This window comes from Alosa sapidissima, chromosome 19 (genome assembly GCF_018492685.1).
Source record: "Alosa sapidissima isolate fAloSap1 chromosome 19, fAloSap1.pri, whole genome shotgun sequence".
Taxonomy (NCBI): Eukaryota; Metazoa; Chordata; class Actinopteri; order Clupeiformes; family Clupeidae; genus Alosa; species Alosa sapidissima.
The window spans coordinates 2,276,238-2,299,317 of NC_055975.1; the positions used below are offsets into that span (position 1 = coordinate 2,276,238).

The window sequence follows — 23,080 nt, forward strand, 5'->3', positions numbered from 1 at the left end:
AGAGCAACAGCTTCCTCTAACTAATTATTGTGTTTAAAAATTGGGCATCTGTTTGAAGCAAGGGTTTATGATATACTAGGTAAGGAACGTAGGGCTGCTTTCCTGGATTTTTCAGGTTGAGTCAACTCTGAAGGTCACACTTCAGTGAAAACAGACAAATGAAGATTGAACTTTTTTGGAGTTGTCGTCATTTTGTGCTTCTGCCCTTTCACAGGTTCCTCTATGAGCTCTCCCAGATCCCAGACTTTTCTGGAAGGGCACACTGCATCATATTCCAGTCAGTCTTCCTGGATGGGATCTCCTCCATCCATCGCAAAGTTGAGATTGTTTCCACTGTGTGCAAGGTAAAAAAATCCCCTCAGTAAACCGTGCAAGGACCTCAGACTAAAGAGTTATGGCAGCAGTTTCACCAGAAAGTGCTGGATTTGCAACCATCCATAATACAGACATTCATTTGAATGTCTTTGGCAGTAGGTAATCTTGCCATCCTCCTAAGTAAATAACACATGCAGAGAATTACTGAAACTTTAGAAAATGGTACCTCTGGGCACACCAGTCACCCATCCTGGTTTGTCATTAGGGTCTGATCAGTGTTTATCCAGCATCAGTGTGAGATGCGTGGTGCCCTCTGTTAAACTCAGAGAGTGGCCAATAGCCAGGTTTCTGGCAGTGATGTTTAATTTCCCTGTTAAATATCTGGTCCTGAGCCATGAGATTTCAGCCCTAGCTTAGACATGTTTTTCTTGTGTGTGTATGTGTGTGCCTGCCTGTGTGTGCCTGCCTGTGTGTGTGTGTGTGTGCTGTGTGTGTGTGCCGATGTGTGTAGGGTCTTCTAGAGCGTGACAGCTTAAAGGATGTAATGGGGTTGGTGTTGGCCTTTGGGAACTACATGAATGGAGGAAACAGGACAAGAGGGCAAGCTGATGGCTTTGGCCTGGAGATCTTACCTAAGCTGAAGGATGTGAAGAGCAGGGTACTGATCCAATCTATTCTATTCTTCTTATTTTTGTTCATTCCTGTTATGTTCACCAATGACATCATTCAGTCATAAAGTTTGTACCACTCCAGCTGATAAAATCATTCCTACAAATAAGTGATGTTGAATACTTTTGTTACTTGGACTCATTGCTTGACTGATTGGCTGATAAATGTTTTACTTTGTTATAGCAACCATGTTCTTGGGCAACAATATACCAACATAACCCTTATAATAAATGTAATCATTTCTCCTGCTAGGATAGTCGCATTAGCTTGGTGGATTATGTGGTGTCATACTATCTGCGTAATATGGATAAGGTAAGTTGTGATATTTCTTTACATTAATGACACATTTAATTACACATGGGTCAAATGCATAAAAGTCTCAAACAACCTCTTTGTGTTTTTTTTTCTCTGTTGGTATATCAGGATGCTGGTACAGATAAAAGTGTCTTCCCTTTACCTGAGCCTCAGGATGTCTTCTTAGCTGCGCAGGTCAAGTTTGAAGACCTCTTTAAGGATATCAGGAAGCTCAAGAGAGACCTCACAGGTACAGACACTTATGCTACTTTTTGTCGAAAGTCCTCATAAAAGGTCTGTTTTTGCTCAAAGATGTTTCATGATATGTGTGAAATATCTGTCCTTACCTGAACATAAGGGTAACCAGTATTCATGAAGCATTAAAAAATACATTCACAAAAGGTTATAAACCATTCATAAAGTCACAAAACTATTGTAATTAGTATATTATACATATTCATGACTGCGTTCATAAATCATTATAATGTTACTATATAGGCCTTTACTGCTTGAAGTGTCACAATGCATTATAAAGCTTCTTTGATCTCTTGATAATGGCAATCATTACAAAAAAGCTTTATAATGCATTGAGACACTTTAAGCTGTAAAGGCTTATACAGTAAAATCAAAATACTTTATGAACATAGTCATGAGTATGAATAAATAGTTACATATGCTAATGTAAATGACTATGAGGCTTTATGAATGGTTTATAAGCATTTATGAACGTGTTTATAATGCTTTATAAACACTGGGTTCATAGAAAGTGTTACCCAAATGAGAAACCTCTGATACTAACCTCTGTTCTAATGCCCATTATATAACTCAATTTCATCCATCATCTACCCTGATAGACAGGTAAAAGCCAATGCACACTGGTTCCACATTTAATGGAAACTACTGGCTGCCTGCTTTTGTTATGGTCAAAGGACCAAAGACCGTAGTAAAACTTGTAGTAGATGAGAATTTCATAGAGAAAGGCGAACAGAGGTAGGTAGGGGTTTTATATTTAATGTGATGTGCGTCTGGCCCATAGGGTCGAGGCTTCCCCACGCAGCGCGCCTCCTCTGGGTCACCCAGGGGTGAAAGGCGATGCCCTCCAGCCCCCTCGTGTCTGTGATTATTTAAATCAACCAATAATCCAACATATGAAAGCAATTAGATATGCTCTCTCCTCTCCCCTCACTTTAGTAGATTGCTGTTAAAGCCTGATCCACAGTGACCTGAGGGGGAAAAAACAAAGGGGTCTACAAAGGAGTCTCGAGCCCCACCTCAAGCTGTCAGTCATTTATTAGGAAAAATGGAGGAGTTTAAGACAATAAATGTAACATAAGGGGCTTAGTATTTCCAAAAAAAACCTCTTAAAGTCTCGCCTCAAAGTCCTCAGGGTATTGGCAGGGAATTGTAAGGGAGAATTCTCATTGCTCAGGAAGGTCCACCTATGCCTCTTTTTTTATTCGTACCTCCAGCCGGTAGGAATAAATATTTATGCTCCGCCATTATAACCCACATCCCCATAGAACACAACTGGTTTTAATTAGAAATATTTCCATTCTGGTCACATAAGTCAAAGTAACTCACGCTAACATGAGATTGCACTCTTTGTTAGTTCCTAGAATTTCTCATAAAAAATGGTGGTGATGTTTCTGATTTACGGATGTGAAATAAAACTACACAGAACTCTACTCAATATTAACCACTCTGTTTCTCAGTAAAGGATTTTAGCAGCACTGCATGTTCCATATCAAGGACTGTGTGGTGTTCCCCCGGGATCTGTACTCGGCCCTTTGCTTAATTAGTCTGTATTGAATGTGATAGGGGCTCAACTGTAGCAAGGGTGGTAGGTTGGGAGGAAGGGGCCACTGATTGCTTAGTTGAACTGGACAGGGACAGATCTGCCCCCAGACAGCCTGGCTGCCCTCTCCACCTCTCAATGAGACAGAAATATGATCTGTATTTGATCTGTCTTCCTGTTTTGTGGGGTAGTGTGCTCACAGCACACCTCACTTTCAGAAGTCAATGTGTTTATGGACTGAGACCATGGCTGATACAGAATCTTGTCAAATGCTATTAGCCCATTGGTCAGATCACATTGTTAGGAGTACTTAAACGGTAATGCTGATCACCTAATGAAATCCGAAAAGAGAACGTGTCAGTGTAGAAATAGCATGAATCTTCAAGTATATTTATTTTTAGCCTGCACTCCCACATAAGGAGCAAGTAGGAATGCCACAGATGAATTCTCACAGCTGCTGCTGATGAGCATCCCAGATGTGTTTTGCAGTCACGTTGGAGAGTGTCTCACTAATTTTAAATCCCACTCAAAACTCACTCAGTAAGTTTACCCTGTGCGTAATTATTTAGAGTAGTATTGCAGTATTGCACCCATGTCATCAGTACAAATGCCTTCTATCATGTATTTGTTCATGCTTTTCACTAGAACCAGGGAGGCCAGCTAGGCCTCAGTGAGGCTACCCAGTAATGCGTTGGGACAGCAAGGCAGGGGTGCTACTGAATGAAATAGTATCAAATAAAAATGAACAGTCAGAGGCCATTTGCTGCCCAGATGAGTTTAGTGTTTCACAGAAGACTCGAGTCTGGTGAGACATTCATCATCATGGCAAATCAGACAGTGTCTTCGCTTTAAATGGCCCTTTAATGTCAGCACCAAGTGAGGATTTTAGCTTGAGGGATGTTTTACGATAGAGGACTCAGGCCCAGGCATTGCACACTGCTTCAGGGGCGTGCTGCTGTATGCAGGGAGCATGGGAGAGGGGCAGCCAGGCCAAAGGATTAATCCCTTAGACTCAAATATTTCCATGAGATTAGCAATGTACAGGACAGATTGTTCAGTATTTGTTTCTATCAGGGTGGAGATTAACAACTGGTAACTGTGACTTACACTGTGTTGTATAGCTGCTTGTAAACATGTGGTTTTCGAAAGGAGTATGTTTGTAAGGGTATCTCAGGAGAGACAATTGAGCCTAAGATCTGACTGTATTTTTAAGAATAGGGTTGATTCAATGTTTGTCTGTTTTCACTAAGATAAATATTTATTATGACGAACCATTGATGGCATGTATGTGTCATCATGATGGATAAAGCCTTAACCTTTTAATTGTCCCATTCAGGGCTTTAACTGATTATACTTCAGGGACTGTGTAAATGTAGTTTTTATCACACAAGCAATTGCAGTCGGCTGCGCTATCTTGACACCATAACCAGTGCATCAAAAAGTGTGTGGTGTAGGCTAATCCCGGTTTTACACAACTTCACCACAAGGCTCTTCAGCTCTCCTCATAAAGCCAGAACATACCCTCTTCGGGGACATATTTCCCATGGCTGAAACAAGGCTGTCAGCACCAGTGCTGTGACTGGCGATGTCTTAATGTTTGCTGGGTTTTTAGGACACGATAGGAGAGGATTTATCAGCGCGAATGGGACTTACCTTTACTCAAGAGCTCCCCCGGGCTGGCTCGGACTTGGATAATAGCAGGGATTTATCCTGGAGCCCGTCGGGCCACGGAGGTTGTGTATAATTGTGGATTATCAGTAGAATTCCTGGGCTTTGCGCTGATGGAAGTGGGCCTCGCCGAGGTATAAATAACCCTGGGCTGCCAGGACGCAGACGACGCACAAGCTCGACCTGCCTCTGGCTGGAGACCTCGGGCTGGGAAAGATTTTCCAAAACATTAAGTTTAAGCACTCACATAGACGAGTGTGGAGTGTGTGTGTGTGTGTGTGTGTGTGTGTGTGTGTGTTGGTAGAGGCAACATGTTTTTATTTTCACATGCTTTTATCGCTGAGAAGCGCATAAAAGAGAAATGATTATCGTTTCTGTTTTACATTGGTACAGGAGCCTGGTTTATGCTTCTGCAGATTGAGTTTCAAAATATCTTTTCCTCATCTGAGCCCTCCATTACAATGTGCCATTGTCTCCACATTGTCAGATTTACTGGTGGGCCCTGTTGAAGTGGTCGCTCTCTGCGAAATGGAGTGGGGGCCACAGATGACATCAAAGAGCCATGTTTGAGGCATGTTTGCCAACAACCCCTCTACCGCACCCAAAACAAAAAATCACCCCCCCCCCCCAACCCCAACCCCCCAACTCACACACACACACACACACATGCCCCCTCCCCCATTATGTTCTCATGTGATGCAAGGCTTCGGGATGCCAGGCCACCCGCCTCATGCCCAGTTGCCCATGGATGCATCTCCCTGAAGAGCCAGGGCAGACTTGCTGGAGTCTGGCTAACACTTCCCTGGCTCCTCCAAGACATCCCTGAATTCCTGCCCATCTCCTTATCTGGAAGTGCTCACGATAGAACATTTCAACGGTACCCCTCCCCCCTCCTTCTTGATTAATTGCACCTTAATGAAGATGTAGTTATTCAGAATGGTAAAGTATGGCTTAAGACCTTTTACAAGGGCTGGGATTTTTTTTTACAAAGTAATCAGGCAAGCATTTTTGGGGTCTATAATAACATTCCCACAGTTAACTCCTCTCTTTGCCTTGATGTAGTGAAATGGTCAGAGAGTTGTTTTGTTGCTGTGGTCATTTTTTTCCTTCTCACTCCTCACTGAGTAATTGCATGTGTGTAAGGCTTTGTCATTAAAGCCCTCTCTCCAATTCCCGTTGACCTCACTGAAACTGAGCCGAAACAACTCAGGGGCGTTAAACACAATAACACACACACACACACATACACAAAAAGTGTTGTATAAGACTATTCACTTTGTGATTTACATTGATATACAAGTCTGCTCCCCTCCACACTTAGTCAACACAACACCCAACAGTGACAACGCTTCTGCTTTTGCCCATGTGAATTTAATCAGGCGTAGCCCAGGCTACCGGCTCTTGTTGTGTCTTGGATTATGGGCTGTCTCCTCTGTGCCACAGTACATAGGTCCCCCCATGAACTTGAGAAAAGGCAGGGACAAAGAACAAAGAAGGATGAGGAATAGACTACCACAGCAGCAAAATGCCAATATCAGCCAAGCAGAACATTCTACTTAACAAAAAGATTGATTGTACATCCAATATCTCAAGATATTTCATCAGTGACTCAACATCACGTCATATATATATTGGATGTACATGTGCCATTATTGTACCTATATGACGTGATGTTGAGTCACATATATATATATATATATGTGTATATATAAATGTATATGTGTATGGAACACAACAATGTTTTGGCAAATTAGCTTATGTCCCGTCTACCCCAGAGTGAGATGAGAGTATACATACCTTTGTCTTCTCTGTGCGTTCAATGACCCATCCTGATACCACCACCTTTAGCCTAGCTTAGTAGAATTCACGGGACGTGGGTTACACCAGTTAGAAATGACTTAGAAATAACAAATTGCACAACAATTTTCAAAGCAGATACATAATCAGAACTATATTTTCATGTTGGCAAAGCACCCCTACAGTACCTTGGCACAGTGAATACAGAGTTGGGAAGATATATAGGGAGATTTTTGCTTTGTCACTAACCGCTTTAACTAAACACTCATTGGATCTTATATCCTTACTAAGCACTTCAAGGTCTTCATTGGGAATCAGTGCTCTGATTACTAGATGTCTTGTGCGATGAATGAAATGGATCAGGACTTGATGTGGACCCAATAGGTGCTGGAATTAGACATCTGTCTAGGCAAGTGGCTTCGCTCTTGGAGTTTTGTTTCTGAGGCGGTAACCGCCCCTTCAGGCAGTGTGCCCACTGGTAAGCCGATACAGGTTTGTGGGCAGACAGGACCCGATTACTACTAGTCGCTCAATTTGAAAGCAGCATGACATTATTCAGTGCAATGTAATTATGCACTTAGCAGTAGAGTTGCTTGCTTTAGAGATGGAGAAGGTGCTTGGGGGATATTGGACCCTGGGGAAGTGGCTGTGATGTTCAACCAGGACACCATATGCAATATAGAGGAATCAAGCACCCTTGTTCACTGTTTTATTCTCATTCAAACACAGAACAACAATATTCGTGTAACATGAAATGGCCCAATGTTGCCTTAATTTGTAATAATAGATTGAGAAATTTCTCCATGCTCAAAAATGTATTTCTCTCAAACTCTTCTCTGTTTAAACTAATATCTGTAACCAATTGGTTCCAATAAATTGTGTGTGTCTTATTCATAACTGATTTCCTTACACAAACTTCACTCACAAAATGAAGTTATTTCATTCGCTTTGGACAAAGAAACATAACATGTTGTGTTTATAATTTGGTTCAGTATTTATTGCATATAGACTTTCCACTGGGCCCAAACACATCAGCACAGTAAAACTAACCCCACCTTATACAGTATGACACCACACACAAGTCTGCATCTTTATGATTTACTAATTAGACAACTCATCTGCGTAACGATATGTAAAATCATGCAAAGTTTCATGGGTTGTATACACCCCTTTTCAGCGAACTGCTACCCCTCGCCTCAGAACGATCCCTCTGTGCTTGTCATTGTTGCCGCTCTGTGGTTTGTACTGCATCGTTGAGAGACAATGCTTTTCAATCAGTGTGGGGCTGACTTTGTTTTGGCACAACTGCTGTTGTCTGCCGAGCTTTCTGTCTCTTGGTCCGCACTGTCTGGACCGCATTTAGCAATTAGTCTCCTGGAAATTCAAGAGTTTGGTGGTACTCAGGGGGGGAACCCGGTCATAAGTGGGTGTCTCGAAAAAGCAGGCAATACAAGCATTAGTCATTGCTGTGTCTCCAACTCCAGGGTATGTTTTGACCAGGGCTGCCGCAGACAGATATATTTACATATGTCTAAACCCTGTGTATTGCTGTCATACAGCACCTGTCGCTCAGTCCTAATTAAAGAGTTTATCCTTCACATTTGCTGACTAAAATCATTTGTAAACATTGCCATCCACAGCAACTCTTTATACCACATCAAGCGTGCAAGAGGGAGAACTCAAACCACGGATGGTTGCCCTGATCATGTCAGATCATTGTAAATAATTGGGTGTTAGAATGGCAAATATCCTCCCAGTGTTTGAGGTTATGAATAGCATGTGAATCCACAGTGCTTGTTGGCCATCTAGATATCTATAGATCTTTCAGTTTCCCACACTTATGCTGATAGGCAGTTGATCTGAATTGAATTTTTTTTGTTGAACACAACATTTTCTATTTGTGTCATCCAGTTTTGATTTTCTTTGTGTTTCTTTCATTCTTTTGTTTGAATGTTTTATTGCATCACACAGATTAGGTAACAGGACCCTCTGGTCAGGGCTCTGGACCCTGGTCTGGGTGCTTGTCAAAGAGGATTGTCAGAAGTACTGTGGCTTGGCTTAGGAACGTTATTTAACAGGTCACTTATTTCAGTGCCACTGATGTCAGAGGAATTCTCTGGGACTAATCTGGTTTGACAACAGTCACTCACCATACCGTAGGGTTAACGGTTGTAAATGGAACATTAATACTGCCCAACCCAATAGACATATTTACACACATTTTTGCAAGTGAAGACATATGCAAGTGTCATACCCCCCCCCCCCCCCCCAAACACACACACACACACACACACACACACACACACACACACACACACACACACACACACACACAAACACACACACACACACACACACACACACACACACACACACACACACACACACACACACACACACACATCCAAAGGAATACGTTTCTCCTCTCCTTCTTTCCTTTCCTCCTATTTGGCCAGATACATTTTTACTGGAATATCCTTTAACCTCAAGCTTCCCAGTGAGAAATCAGACAGCCAGTGTGACTTAATGATCCCCTCCAATCAGCCAGTGGTCCCATTAAAAGAGATGTGATTATGAGTTGATGGAGAAATTTACTGTGGGCCAGTAATGATTAACAGGTGACTGGAAAAAATGTACGGAGGTTATTCACACTATTCTGTATACATCAGCACAGGAGTCACACAGACTTGGCCAAAGTGGAAGTTTTTTTTTCTCTTTCTTCTTCCTCCACTCATTTTGGTTTGTTTTGTGAGCTAGATTGTTTGGCAGGGCTACAAAGCCGCCTCAAGAAAACAAACACAATAAACAACAGCTCCAGAGAGGCTTGAAGGGTCAAGCCCACCTCCACCATATGGTGGCCGGATACCCAGGTTTACTGTGAGGGCCAAGCATCATGCGTTAGGCATACCAGGGTGCCAAACACACACACACACACACACACACACACACACACACACACACACACACACACACACACACACACGCACACTCTTTAAAGTAGTAACACATAGTTTCTCAAGAAAATGTAAGTGAGAAAGGGACTTTAAATACTCCTGGTAATGCTAATGTATACTAATTGGGTTCTATTAATATGAAAAAATATTAGATTCAAAGTCAAAGACTGGGCAGCCAAACTCCAAGAGCTGATGTGCTTTCCCACAAGTGTGTGCTGTCACCAGAGCAGCATGAGTCATCTCTATTGGTTAGAGCAGGTAGATTCTCTATTACTCTATGGACTTTTCCCGTTACCGAGGTCTGTATGTAATTTGTTTTAAAGAGCGCTTTGCTTTTGCTTTTTTCAAAGGTTTTTGCCACCACAGATTCCGGTAAAAAAAAAAAACCTTTTCCCCGGCAAAACTTTGTTCTGATAATGAAAAGCGTTTCTCCTGTTACATTTTGAATTCGACCCAAGCTCATTTAAAGCATCTGCCAGCTTTCTTTCGGAGGCTTTAATAGACATCTGTTTTGGGATGTTTTTGGAGAGATTCACACACTTCTCTTTCCTTATGCGCTTTCCTCCCCACACGTACACCCCCACATCCATCTCTTTTGGAGTCAATTATGAACGTGTTGCTGTTGGGTGGGAAGCTGATGTGTGCAGTGCACTCATATGCCCTTGGTTAATGCATAGCGTTGGCATTTGGTTGTGACTCCATCAGTGTGATGAGGCCAGCAGTGTAAAAGCAAACAGTCCACACAGCATACCGAGCACAACACGTATCCTTCTCTCTGTCACTCTCCTGTTCACCCCCCTCTCTTTCTTTCCCTCTCTCTCTCCCATCTTCTTCTGCTTTCTCCTCTCTCACAGTCACTCATGTACTTTCTCCTTCTTATGCCCCTGGCTTAATTCTTACTCACTGACTCTCTCTCTCTCTCTCTCTCTGTCTCTCCCTTTATCTCTCTCATTATATTTTCCTTTTTTCTTGAGTTCTCCATGTTTACATGGCACCTATTCCTCTGTTCTTTTCCCAGCATGTGAGAAGAACGTCCAGAAGGTGTGTGCCAATTCACTCGAAGAGCACCTCCAGCCGTTCAAGGACAAAATGGAGGCCTTCCTCGTCACTGGTGAGTCTGCAAACACAAAGAGGAGGTCTGGATCCTCAGCTCCTGGCTACTGCCAAGGCTGGTGTGTGTGTGTGTGTGTGTGTGTGTGTGTGTGTCGGGGCTAGGGGAGGGTGACATGGTTTGCTTTGGCCTCAGTGGAGTCCAAGAAGGCCTTGGGGTGGATGAATGGGGGGGGGGGGGGGTGGAAAAGTGCGGTGTGTCACCTAAAACCTTGCAATAGGCCCAGCTTGGGGCTGTTTGATCCCCAGCAAGAGGGGCCACGGGGGTGGGGTGAGGGGGTTGGAAGTAAGGGGGGGGGATGCTTGGCAAGCCCTCACGACCATACCTGATACTCCTTCCATTCTCATCTGCACTTGACCCAACTAGGGATGTGTGATAGATACACAACGGAACTCACAGTTCCATTCAGTTCACAATACCACATTTATGGTTCAATTACTTTACTAAATTTGAAGAAAGCAGTCATTAGAATGTAAATATTGTTATGTATTACTATAATAATCTTAAACTGTCTTTTTGTATGAACTACATTTGATGACAGCATGACCCCAGGAGAAATTCTTTGAAAGCTAGATAAAAATAAATAGTTTTAGAATATAAAATTGAATGGCTCTGTCGGTGTTAGCCCATATTAATATAAAATAATACAAATTTAGACACACGTAAATGGGAAATAGTAATTGACTTCAGAAGGAACAAAACACAGCACAATGGGGAGGAGGTGGAGAGGGTGGCAAGCTTTAAGTTCCTGGAAGTGCACATAGTGGAGAATCTGACCTGGAGCCGGAACGTCTCCCACACCATTAAAAAAGCCTTGCAGAAGATGTTCTTCTTGAGGACCCTGAAACACAACGGGCTCCCTCAGGTTCTCCTGACTCGCTTCTACCGCTGCACAGTTGAGAGCATGTGAGAGCACTGAGAGCTCTTCTTCTCCAGAGCTGTGAACATATTACAAAAATCATACACTCATCCACAATCATAAAAACATACACACGTATGTGTGAGATGAATGTGTATGTGCGAGATGTGCTTGGATGAGAATGTGTTGGTGTATATCTTTTTATCTTATATATATATTCATATATATCATATATATATGATATTTGGAGAGGCAGGATTTCGTTGTATCGTATACAATGACAATAAAGATTTATCGCATATCTAATATGCTTAGTATTGCTTACATATACTGTCAAGGCTGTTACTAGGCAGACCTTTGCTGTGAGGGTCACAGGCCGTGCTGGTGACTGTGTTTGCTGACAGAGGGCTTACTAACTGTAACGGGGGCAGTAGGAGGGGATCACGTTCCCCTAAACACACTTTGTGTAGTCAGGCCCGCAGTAAAGCTGGCAGGACATCCCCGGCTGAGGTCTCGTAAAGGCAAGCCACGCTCAGTGGGACATTGCTAGAGACCACCGGGGCAGGGCACTCTTCCAGTGACCCCCATGTACTACATGCACATACACACATAGGCAGGCATAAACACAGACACAAACATAGACACAGACACACACACACACACACACACACACACACTGATGTCATCCTACGGTTGCTGAGTGACATTCTGTCATATTCAAATTAACAGTGGTCTCTTAATTTTGAATATGACCGTCAACTCATTGGAATGTCACTCAGCAACCGTAGGAAGACATCAGAAAAATGTGCAGTGGTCTCTTATTTTTTCCATAGATAATAAATCACAAACCCTGAGGCAGTACACACAAACAGCCCTCACATAGCCCCAAGCCCGTCCACCTCTATATTTTTTTTAATTTTTTTTTAAATGTGCTATAGAAATAAAGTTGATTTGATTTATATCATCCTTCACTTTTTTGCAATAAGATACGTTTCATAAGATGGGTTATACAATTAGTTCTAGAAAATCATAGAAACTGCTAAATAACTGCTATGAAAATCCAAAGGAAAAAACAAAACATGTGGGTATGTGTGCTGGCCGGGTCAAGGATGATGGTGTTTCAGATCAAAGGGATTTGACTCATGTTTTCCACGGAAGACGTTTGTTTCTGAGCGTGGTCCCTGTCTCCCTTGTGTGTAGCTCTGGTTCTTCTGGTCAGCTCGTTCACACAGGTATGCACATTCCCAAAGCTCAGAGGACCCCCTGTGCTAAATCGCAGAGATCTGATGCTGCCTAGAAACCATAGCTCCTGGTCAATTCTTTCAGGAGTGTTACATGAAAGCTGACACGGAGAATTAACTCGTCTTCCAAAACTGCAAGGTTCTCTATCTGGCTTAAGTGCTCATGACACATTAACGTGTTTGCCTCGCACGAAAACAGCTTGGTCTCGCACTGCTCACAGATGCTGTATGTGCTTAAATAGCATCGGAAAACAAAAACAAAAACAAAAAGCTTCCTCTGCAAAGCATGAATGAGCAATCCGTCCTCCAATGAGATGGCATCCATATGTCGTCAACTCCAAGTGAAAAATGAAGACGGGGGAGATTCTTTTAGCTCGGCCTGTCTGGAGACGCTCCTGTAGAGGAAAGCACAGAGAGAAAGACATTTATTGCATTATTTGAATATTTCCCCAATGTTCTAGTTTTGATAGAGCAGGTTTCGCATCTGGACTTTATGTTTATGCTTGGCACTAATCTGGACGTAATTACTGAACATTAGGATGGTCTTAAAAGTACGATGGTTGCCACTGGCTACGAGGAAAAAAAACGGCGGCAGCCCTGGTTAACAAAAACACATCTTGCACATGAGCGTTCCACCAGGCGATGCTTATAAACCTTTTGCTTTATAAACAGAATTCCTCCCGCCGTTCGCCGCGGCTTTTGAAGCCAGCCGTGGTTCCTGAGCTGACATCCCGTGTCTGGGGCGCCGAGACGACTCCATGGCTTCAGTGTACACAACACACGACACAGCATCTCTCTCGCCCTGGCCAGAGATTGTGCAGGCTACCTAAGAAAATCCTGACTGTCTCAGAACACACACATACACACACACACACACACACACACACACACACACACACACACACTTAACCCTCCTGTTATCCTTGGGGTCAATTTGACCCCAAGCAACGTTTAACATCATAAAATATTTGGTTCACTTTTTTTTTTTTGCTTCATGTTTCATGACTTTTCCTCAATTGAAGGGTACAACAGAGTTAGCATAAAATTTGTACAATAATATTTTTTCAATGTCCTGTTCAAATATTTTGTACATTGATGTTCCTTGGGGTCAGTTTGACCCCAGCTGTATGAAACATAAGATACATGAATATTTGACACATTATGGATATTATTATTTGAATAGTATGAGAACATATTGTTATTATCATTATTGCATACACAAGTACATATTACATATAAGTCATTTTGGCAGGACTGTCAAAAGGGGAAGCTACAGCAAGCCTTTGGGCTGCTGACACTGGATGGGCAATATTGCCAGCCAGGGTTCCAAGGTTCCAAGGGATGTGGGGGGGGGGGGGATTGTTTTGTAGGGCTTTTGATGGTGGTTATTACACTCTTGTTAAGTACCTGTCACAAAAAAAACTGGGTAAAAATATGAATTATAATCATTTTCTGAGGGTTTATTTAGCTGGGGTCAAATTGACCCCAAGGTTAAAGCATGTCGGTAAGATTTGAGGATAACACACGCAAATCATACAGGCAGACATGCACACACTGATGAACAGGTACATCAGCCCTTCTTCAAAGCACACACACACACACACTAAGATAAACCAAGTACATTGGCTTTCTGTCAGGGCGTTTGATGTAAGGCGGAGCACTGGGAACATCTCATGAGAACACTGGTGGAGTGTGTATGTTGTGGTTCAGGAAGGCAGCAGCGGGTTCACACTCAGGTGTGTCAGGTGTGGCACCCTAGGAGGCCATTGGTCTGAGCGACAAGGCTGTCCCTGAAATATGCCCCCCAACCCCCACTACCCATCAGCCGCTCAAACCATCAAGCGCTCAAACTTACACAGCCCACCTGGCAGCCTCACAAGTGGGGGGGCCTCCATAAATCTCCACTTCTCTGTAGGTCTTGATGGGTCACAGCCCTCTGTGTGTATGTTTGTGAATGTGTGTGAATGTGTGTGTTTGTGTGTGTGTGTGTGTGTGTGTGTGTGTGTGTGTGTGTGTGTGTGTGTGTGTGTGTGTGTGTGTGTGTGTGTGTGGACCCATAGTGAGGGTGGGTTGATGTAGACGTCACACAAGTATAAATTAGGTTCTGCTAAAACAAATAAAAACAATTGTCCTCTCACTGGTGGCTATGGTGGTATCTGGATGCCGTTATCCTGTGTGTGTGTGTGTGTGTGTGTGTGTGTGTGTGTGTGTGTGTGTGTGTGTGTGTGTGTGTGTGTGTGTGTGTGTGTGTGTGTATGTGTGTGTGTGTAAGAGTAAAGGTGGGGCTCTGGGCTTGTTTGAGTGTGTCTGCGGCGTAGGTGACCCATAACTCACGTGTGAGGGCTTTACAGCCTTGGCTCCGTTGACGGTCCCCGTGCACGACGGGAGCCGCTGGTGAACTCGAACGACCCGCGTGGCAGCCCTTAAAGCGCGCTGTGATCTGACAAGCTCTTTACATCTCTTTGAGCTCATTGATCCGTCACTCTGTGATCCATTATTCTCAGGAGCCACCAGCCCACCCAGTGCACATACACACTACACACTCACTTTGACTCCCTACTCACCTTTTCTCTCTCCTGTCCTTTTACACTGTGCTATGCCTATGCTGGCTGTCCTCTTACACCCTTATGCTGGCTGTCCTTTTCTTTTACACTCATGCTCTTGTCAATCACTTGCTCTCTCACAACCTCTTAGTATCTTTCTCTCTGACTTTCTTTCCCTCTCTCTTTCTGTCTCGCTCTCTCTTTCACACACACACACACACACACACACACACACACACACACACACACACACACACACACACACACACACACACACACAATCCCTTGTTCTGCTTTTCTCATTTGTCATATACCCAGACAGCCACAGAGTACAATGTTTGAAACCAGCAGTTCGTCAACTTAGAATATCTAGGCACAAGTAGATACCATTCTATGAAATTAGGTTTGATATTATTTTACTTTATCTTATTTTTGCAAATAATATATTATTTATTCACCAAATCAAATTATTTGATGTAAAAACAATTGTCAACATGTCAGATAGACTTCCGAGTCAGGGCATGTCTCTTTCTACTCAAAACATCCATATTAGCCAATTAGTGTCAGGGCCTTTTTTGAGTCTTTTCGCATCTTTGGCTCTGTCTGCCCATGTCTTCATTCTTCAGAGTTGTAATTTTATGATTTGAAGGGAGTTATAGAACGGAATGCATTGTCAGATGACTGAGCAGATTTCCATTTAAATCATAACCTCTCAAGGGCTGAAGTTTTGGGAATTTATCTGTGTTTTTTGAGTTCCGCAAAAAGTTTATCCTTCCAGGAGAAAGTTGTGTCAATGAGCAAACAGCGGCGTCTGCTTAATGTTACTGACTGGCGCAAGATGAAAAAAAGGCAGAGACGCTTCCAGAATCACTTAATAATCGGGTCTGTGTTAATACTCACTAATCCACTGCAGCTAATGAATCAATTAATTCTACTTAGATTCATTTTCAAGGACACTTAGAGCAACATTACTAACACATCAAGTGGAGGAGCTCATACTTTCTCTGACAATTATAATCCTCCAATTATAGTCCTGCCTTAACACCGTATCAATCTCTTGTTGTTGAGCCATATGTGTTTAGCACAATAATTTCCTGTGTATTAGACGCATTGTGTATTACGCTTTGCATGACATGTTTTATGCAAAAAAAAAATGGTGTACTGGCCACACCTACAGTATGTATGAACTGCAGTGCTCAATACCTGTATAGTCCGCCCCTGTTTATTTATTAACCTCATAGCTGAAACATTTTTGCAAAATTAATATATAAACCTCAGTTAATAGGCCAGAGCTGCATCTATGGGTGTGTGGTGATTTGCCAGCGTGATATTAATGCAAGCTTAACGCTGAGGGGCACTTCAGATCTGGATCACAACAAATTGTTCTGGTTTGGGATTCATCTCATTTGTTTTTCTCTGATTCATAGAAGTCATAACATTAAGCATTGTCTTAGCTATCACTTAGTCTTGGCCCAGTTTGAACCTAAGTGACCACATTGTGTTCCAGATGCTTTGGGTATAAAGTCCCAAAAACCATTTAACAACTTTTATGTACCTGGCTCCATACTAAATCTCACACTAAAGCACTCAGTGATTCTGTGAGCAGCTTTGAGAATATTAAACATCAGATCAAGTTTTCCCATGAGGAAAGTGGTGTGTGTTTAGCTTAGCTGGTATGGTAGCGTGATGCAATTAGCAACACGTTTCAAGCGCTTTGTTATCTGAGTTGTAGGTAAACCAGTGGTGTGTAAAAGTGTGTCAGGGTTTTAAAGCCCTAATTTATTGTCCCGCTCAGCATGCGCGTCTCATAACTTTCTAGTTAGCCACTACTGGTTTCATGTTTACAGACGAAAGGGGCGAGGAGAGTGGGGTGGGAGTGTGGTGGGTCGGTAGTCGGGGGATGGGGGGACGGGGGGGCGCCAGAGCAACTTCACACATCCTCTCTCACCATGGCCTGGGACCCAGGAGTGCTGGTGCCACCTCTGCACAAACACACACACACACACACACACACACACACACACACACACACACACACACACACACACACACACACACACACGTTAGAATGGAGGACCTGAGGCGCCAAGCACCCCTGCTGTGACCTTTGCCACTGGTCCTAGCACACACACACACCAACAATACACACACACACACACACACACACACATACAGAAACAGGCAAACCCCAAGTGCTCCCCCCTTATTCTACACAGATACCTCACACTAGAAACACTAGACTCACCTCATAATCACATTTTAACAAACACACACACACAAACTCAGAATAAGATTCAGACTTGCAGTACGTTAACACGTACTAACAAGCACATGCTTGTATGTGCTAGCAAACACATTCACATCTATGCATGCGCTAACATTTTCACACACAGATACTGTCACACACAGACTAGGCCAGACACACACACACACACACACACACACACACACACACACACACACACACACACACACACACACACACAGTGAGAGAGAGACAGACAGAAAGAGATGAAAAAAGGTAGAAAAGAAAAGGGGTGGTTGTAGTTTAAGCTCACCCTCTCCCAAAAGACCCCCAAAACTGCCTTTGAACAATTTTTTGGAGACTTCCCCCTCTTAAATCTTCAAGTGGGAAAGGTGCCCCCATCATTGTAAAAAGGATGAATCTGGAAAAAAGCCATAAATCTGAGATCACAGGCTCTCGCTGGCCCTAGATAAATTCTTGCACCTCGGCCGGGGCTGCCGCACACATCTGCCTTGCATTTAGACACTTTTACATGGCAGGCCTCGACAAGAGCCGCCAGTTCCCAAGCCCGATTCCTCTCAGTCAGTATACACACACACACACACACACACACACACACACACACACACACACACACACACACACACACATAAATACATGCACACAGACATTCATGTAAACACCATACACACAAACATTTCACAGCCACATACCTACATGCATACTGAATGCCGACATCAGATATCTCTCTCTCTCTCTCTCTCTCTCTCTCTCTCTATTTCCCACTCACTCTTACACACACACACACACACACACACACACACACACACACACACACACACACACACACACACACACACACACAAGAAATGCACACACTCACAAGAAACATGGACACATCATGCCTAAATACCCTACCACCCATAATAGGGTGGAAATTAACATTTGAAAATGTCTACCAGCCACTAGCAGATTTTTGGTCAAATTTGCCAGCCACTCAATATTTATTTCCATCCTTGACCCATACACCCCACAGACCCACACAAGCACACTAGCAAAAACTCACTTTTTTCTTTACTTTATTACTATGAAGTATCAAGTAGTATGAATAAAGAAGAGAGATGCAAACATAGAGACTCATTGGGAATGCCATATGCATCTTTATAGCATGACAGAGCATCCCATTCCAGTGAGAAGTGCAGGGCTTTACTCAGCACACAGAATCAGTCATTCAACACTGGTACTTTGGCCCTAATCAGACTTGTTTCTCATAGGCAATTTAAACGTCAGAGTCCCTATTATATTTGTCTAGACAATATTGTAGTACGTGTGTCCCCAGATAAGGCCTAGTTTGACTTTAGGCAGAACAGACCAAACAAAAGCATCTCTTTCCATTTGACCATGCAGTTCTCACTTACACCGTGTCCCAAGTGCATGTGATGTGAGTGAGCGTGAGCATCCACATCAGTGTGATTACGTCGTTTTCAGTTGGAATGTCCTGACTGGATAGAAGGGAGACGGTGCTGTGCAGCGTGATGGGGCATTATGTTTGGAGTAGAACTTTTGTCGTTTACAATATTGAACAAAAACATTTAACGGATTCAGTGTGGACAGAGAGCATTCAATGCGACAGTCAGACGCTCCCATGCAAATAGGACAAGCTGTTAGAGTTCATCTTTAGCATGCTGCAGAGTTCTAATGTGGAATACTTGTGTCTGTTCTCTCTGCAGCCCAGTCGGAACACACTGCAGAGGATGAGCAACTGCAGGCTGCACATACGAGGTGAGATGCACCTTGTCCGCTCCCCTCCCCTCCCATCTCTCTCTCTCTCTTTCTCTCTCTCTCTCTCTCTCTCTGTCTTGAAGCCTTGCATTCTTTTGTCTGGGCCCCAAGCACTACCTCTCCGTGCCATGATGCCATATCTTGGTAATATCTTCCTGGGGCTCAATAGAGGTCTGTCTGGGTGCTGGTGGACTGCAGCCAGGAGGAGAATATATCCATTGTCACTCGGCCCTTCTCTCCATCAGCGCTTAGTTCAGCTTGTCTCAAGCATTCCCCCGGGGCATCAGATAAAACTAATGTGCACAATTTGTAAATCTGTCTATACCAATTAGTAGCCACTCGATAAGGGATCCTCACTGATAAGAGAGGAGATTCCAGGAGGCACTGTGTGTGTGTGTGTGTGTGTGTGTGTGTGTGTGTGTGTGTGTGTGTGTGTGTGTGTGTGTGTAGAGTGATATAATGGGGGGGGGGGGGGGTAGCTTCCAGACTCACTCTGGGGCTCCTGGGATTCTGCCCCCGGATCTGCTCGGGTCGTAACCCCGGAGACTCTATGGCAGCCCTCCTCTTGACAGGCGAGGAACACGTGCGCAAATGCCGCGCGCGCATGCTACCGTCTCCCCTGCTGTTTTACCATCCCGAGGCCTGTTATCAGGGCCCTTATCTCCTGTGTTTGGTATGGCCGAAGCCTCCCTGCTTATTACAGCGCATTCGCAAATCGCCAGGGAATGATTTATACTGAAACATCCACCTAGAAGTCTGTGCTGCCGAGAGCCGATATCTGGAACATTTCAGATTGTAGCTGGAAGAGAAAGATACACACGAGTGTGCACTGGAAATCACAGAGAAGAAAAAGTCATGGATTACTTTCCCTTGTTTAGATAGACAGCAGAGTTGTTTGCTTTCAAATTGCAGCCATTCCAATTGGAAAAATAAACTCCAGAGAGAACATGAAAGTTGCCGTCGTTGAAAAGAAGGTGGAAATTGTGAAACCATCAACAATTATTGTGCTGATTGGTCAGGACAGCATCATAAGTCAAAGAAGGTTTCCAAGTCTATTATTTCCTGCAGCCTCAGCCTCATATCAGGCCAAGCAGAGTTCTTTAGGTTTGCAGGAAACGTAATGTTCATCCCTGACTGACTGCTGATTAATCCATGTTCTCTCACACACACTCACTCTCTTCTCTCACACACACTTACTCTCTTTGGCTTGGCATCTCATCTCTGTCATACATGGGCATCTCATCTCTGTCATACATGGGCATCTCATCTCTGTCATACATGGGCATGTCATTCTGTCTTTTTGCGTGTTGAGTGTTTCTCACACACAGAGAACAGAAACAGAACTAGTGCTTGTGTGCCTGTCTGTGTGTGGGCGCATATGTGTGCCTGTATGTGTGTGTGTGTGTGTGTGTGTGTGTGTGTGTGTGTGCGTGTGTGTGCGTGTGTACACGTGTGTGTGTGTGTCACCTCCCATTCTGCTCACACCCTCTTAATGAAGGTGCTGAATTCACTGATATTGATCAAAAGCGCCCAGCGGCCCCAACAGGCCCTTGAAGGACTTTTAATTTGGCTTAAATTTCGGAGCCTCGGCGTCAGACCCCCAGGCCCCCCGCGCCCTGGCGCTCGCCTGGCTGTGGCCGCTCCCCCGGCGTTCCCATGGCCACACATCGTTAAGGTGACACAGCGGTGATGAATACGAGGTAAGGGCGGCAGCTCACTGGCCACTGACCACACGGCAGCACAGGACCTACGCTGGGTGGGCCGCTGCTTGCTCCTTGGCCCAAAGGCCAGGGATGCTGTGCTCCAAGAGCTCGGACTCAGTGTGGATCTCAGAGGGGAGAGGAGGAATCGAGGCAGAAGAGAGGGATCAAGAGAGAGAGACGGAGAAAGGGACAGAGACAGAGAGGAAGCAATAGGCAGACGGAGGGAGGCACAGGCAGAGGCCTGGGCACCATGGTGGAGAGTTCCTGAAAAAAGATCAAATGATAAACAATAACAATTTTATAAATAAAAACATTAAACAGGCTGCGTTGAAAACAGGGGGCTTTGAATCCAAATATAATGTTTACATATCACTGCCCCTGCTCTTTTGGACCTCCATACCTGTTCCACTCTCACTCTCTCTCTCTCTGTCTCTCTCTCTCTCTATCACTGTCTCTCTATATTTTCTTTTCTTAGCGTCTTCCTCTCACCTGTTATTTTAACATTACTTCTGTTTGACATAGAAATCACACTGTGTACATAGCTTACATTCCATCATTAAATAGCACAGCGCTTTCATAAACTCCCTCAAGCTGTGCAACTGTAAATAAAGGAGAAACCATTGTGTTTCAAGGCCATCTTTACTGCTCTAAGCCATACACTAGCTGTCCATTTGACAAGTAGGCGGGTCCCAGAACAAACGCAAATGCTTTATAAACTTGTTTTGTCGTCATGAAGTAAAGAGAGCTTTTGCCTTGCTGTCACGTTTATCATGTGATCAAATCACAAGCATTAAAGTATTTATGTGCACTGTAACATGCACTGCTGCGTGGTTGATATATAACCCTGTTTGATCACTCCCGTGCTGTCAGGACTATACATTTTGAATTGTCAACATACTGTAAGTCTTAGAGCGTGAAACTCAGTTTATTTTGTGTTGCACCAAGGTCTCCCGATGGAATCCTCTTTAGATGGACCGGTCCGCTTTGCTTTCAGTCTGTTGTTATGTTTACATGACTAGAGGGGACCCATCACTCATGTGCTGTGTAGTGCTAAAGGAGGTCCATGCTCGCTCGCTGCAACTCACAGAAGAACCCTAATTCATGCTGATTTATCCACCACAGGGAAAACAATGCTTCTTGGGAAATGAATAGAAACTCCCACAGGCCGAGGCCATTTTTAAGGAACACATGCCTTTTTCATTTCTCAACAGATTTTTTAAATACAGAACAATGCGAGATCCTCTGATTCCGTTTCCCCCCTTCTGACAGGCATGCTTCGGCAGCGCATGTGCGTCACAACAGTCGTAAACCTCCTGATGGACAGCCGTGTTGTCATGGCAGCGGCACAGGGCAACCTCGTGGGCTGGGCAGTGTGTGTGTAAGGGTGGGGGGTGGGGGGGGGGGGGGGGGGGGGCATTTCTGTACGCTTAGAGGAGAGCAGCAGAGGTGCTCTGTGATTTGTGTCAACGCTGACACCTGACCCTCATGGCTGTAAAAGCAGCCAATAGGAGATAGACGCCATGAATCACACGGCGGACGTCCGGCGGGGCCTCTACAAAGGGAGAGCTTCAGAGAGGGCCGGGAATGTCAGGGGGAAATCAAACACTCCTGTCTTCCGCTCCCTCCGCACTCCGCTCCCTCATTCTCTTGTCCTCTCTGTATCCCTCTCTCTCTCTTTCTTTCTCTTCCTCCCTCTCTACTTCTCTCTCTGTGTACGTCTGGAGATGCTCCCCCTCTCCCACTCTTCCTTTCTTTCTCCCTCTCTCTCCACCCTTCTCTCTCTCTCTTTCTCTCCCTCTCTCCCTCTCTCTTTGTGTACGTCTGGAGGTGCTCGTCTTAGGCATGATGGACGGCGGTGCCTTTGGCTCCCGGCACATGATGCATAACCGGGAATGGGAAGCACCTTTGCCACGGAATGTCTGCGGCACATATTGTTAAGCAGTGCTGCCCTTCCTCCTCCTCCTAGCCTTTCTCTTCTCCTCCTCTCCTCCTCCTCTCTTCTCTTCCCTGCAGCAACATGTCTTACATTAGTGTTGCAATAGGGCATAATGGAGGCCACAGTGTGTGTGTGTGTGTGTGTGTCCGTATTATTGTAAGCCATGTA

At 44.2% G+C, this 23,080-nt stretch overlaps 1 protein-coding gene across 2 annotated transcripts in view; it reads left to right on the forward strand.

Moving 5' to 3' along the window:
- Positions 1-23,080, forward strand: part of LOC121693694 (formin-like) — an 81,760-nt gene that overhangs the window by 52,064 nt on the left and 6,616 nt on the right. For both annotated transcript variants that reach the window (XM_042073306.1, XM_042073305.1), the window contains 6 exons: positions 215-344; positions 827-973; positions 1,237-1,296; positions 1,408-1,528; positions 10,511-10,603; positions 19,222-19,273. In XM_042073306.1, the coding sequence (XP_041929240.1) occupies positions 215-344; positions 827-973; positions 1,237-1,296; positions 1,408-1,528; positions 10,511-10,603; positions 19,222-19,273 (603 nt within the window). The remainder of the gene's footprint in view (positions 1-214; positions 345-826; positions 974-1,236; positions 1,297-1,407; positions 1,529-10,510; positions 10,604-19,221; positions 19,274-23,080) is intronic.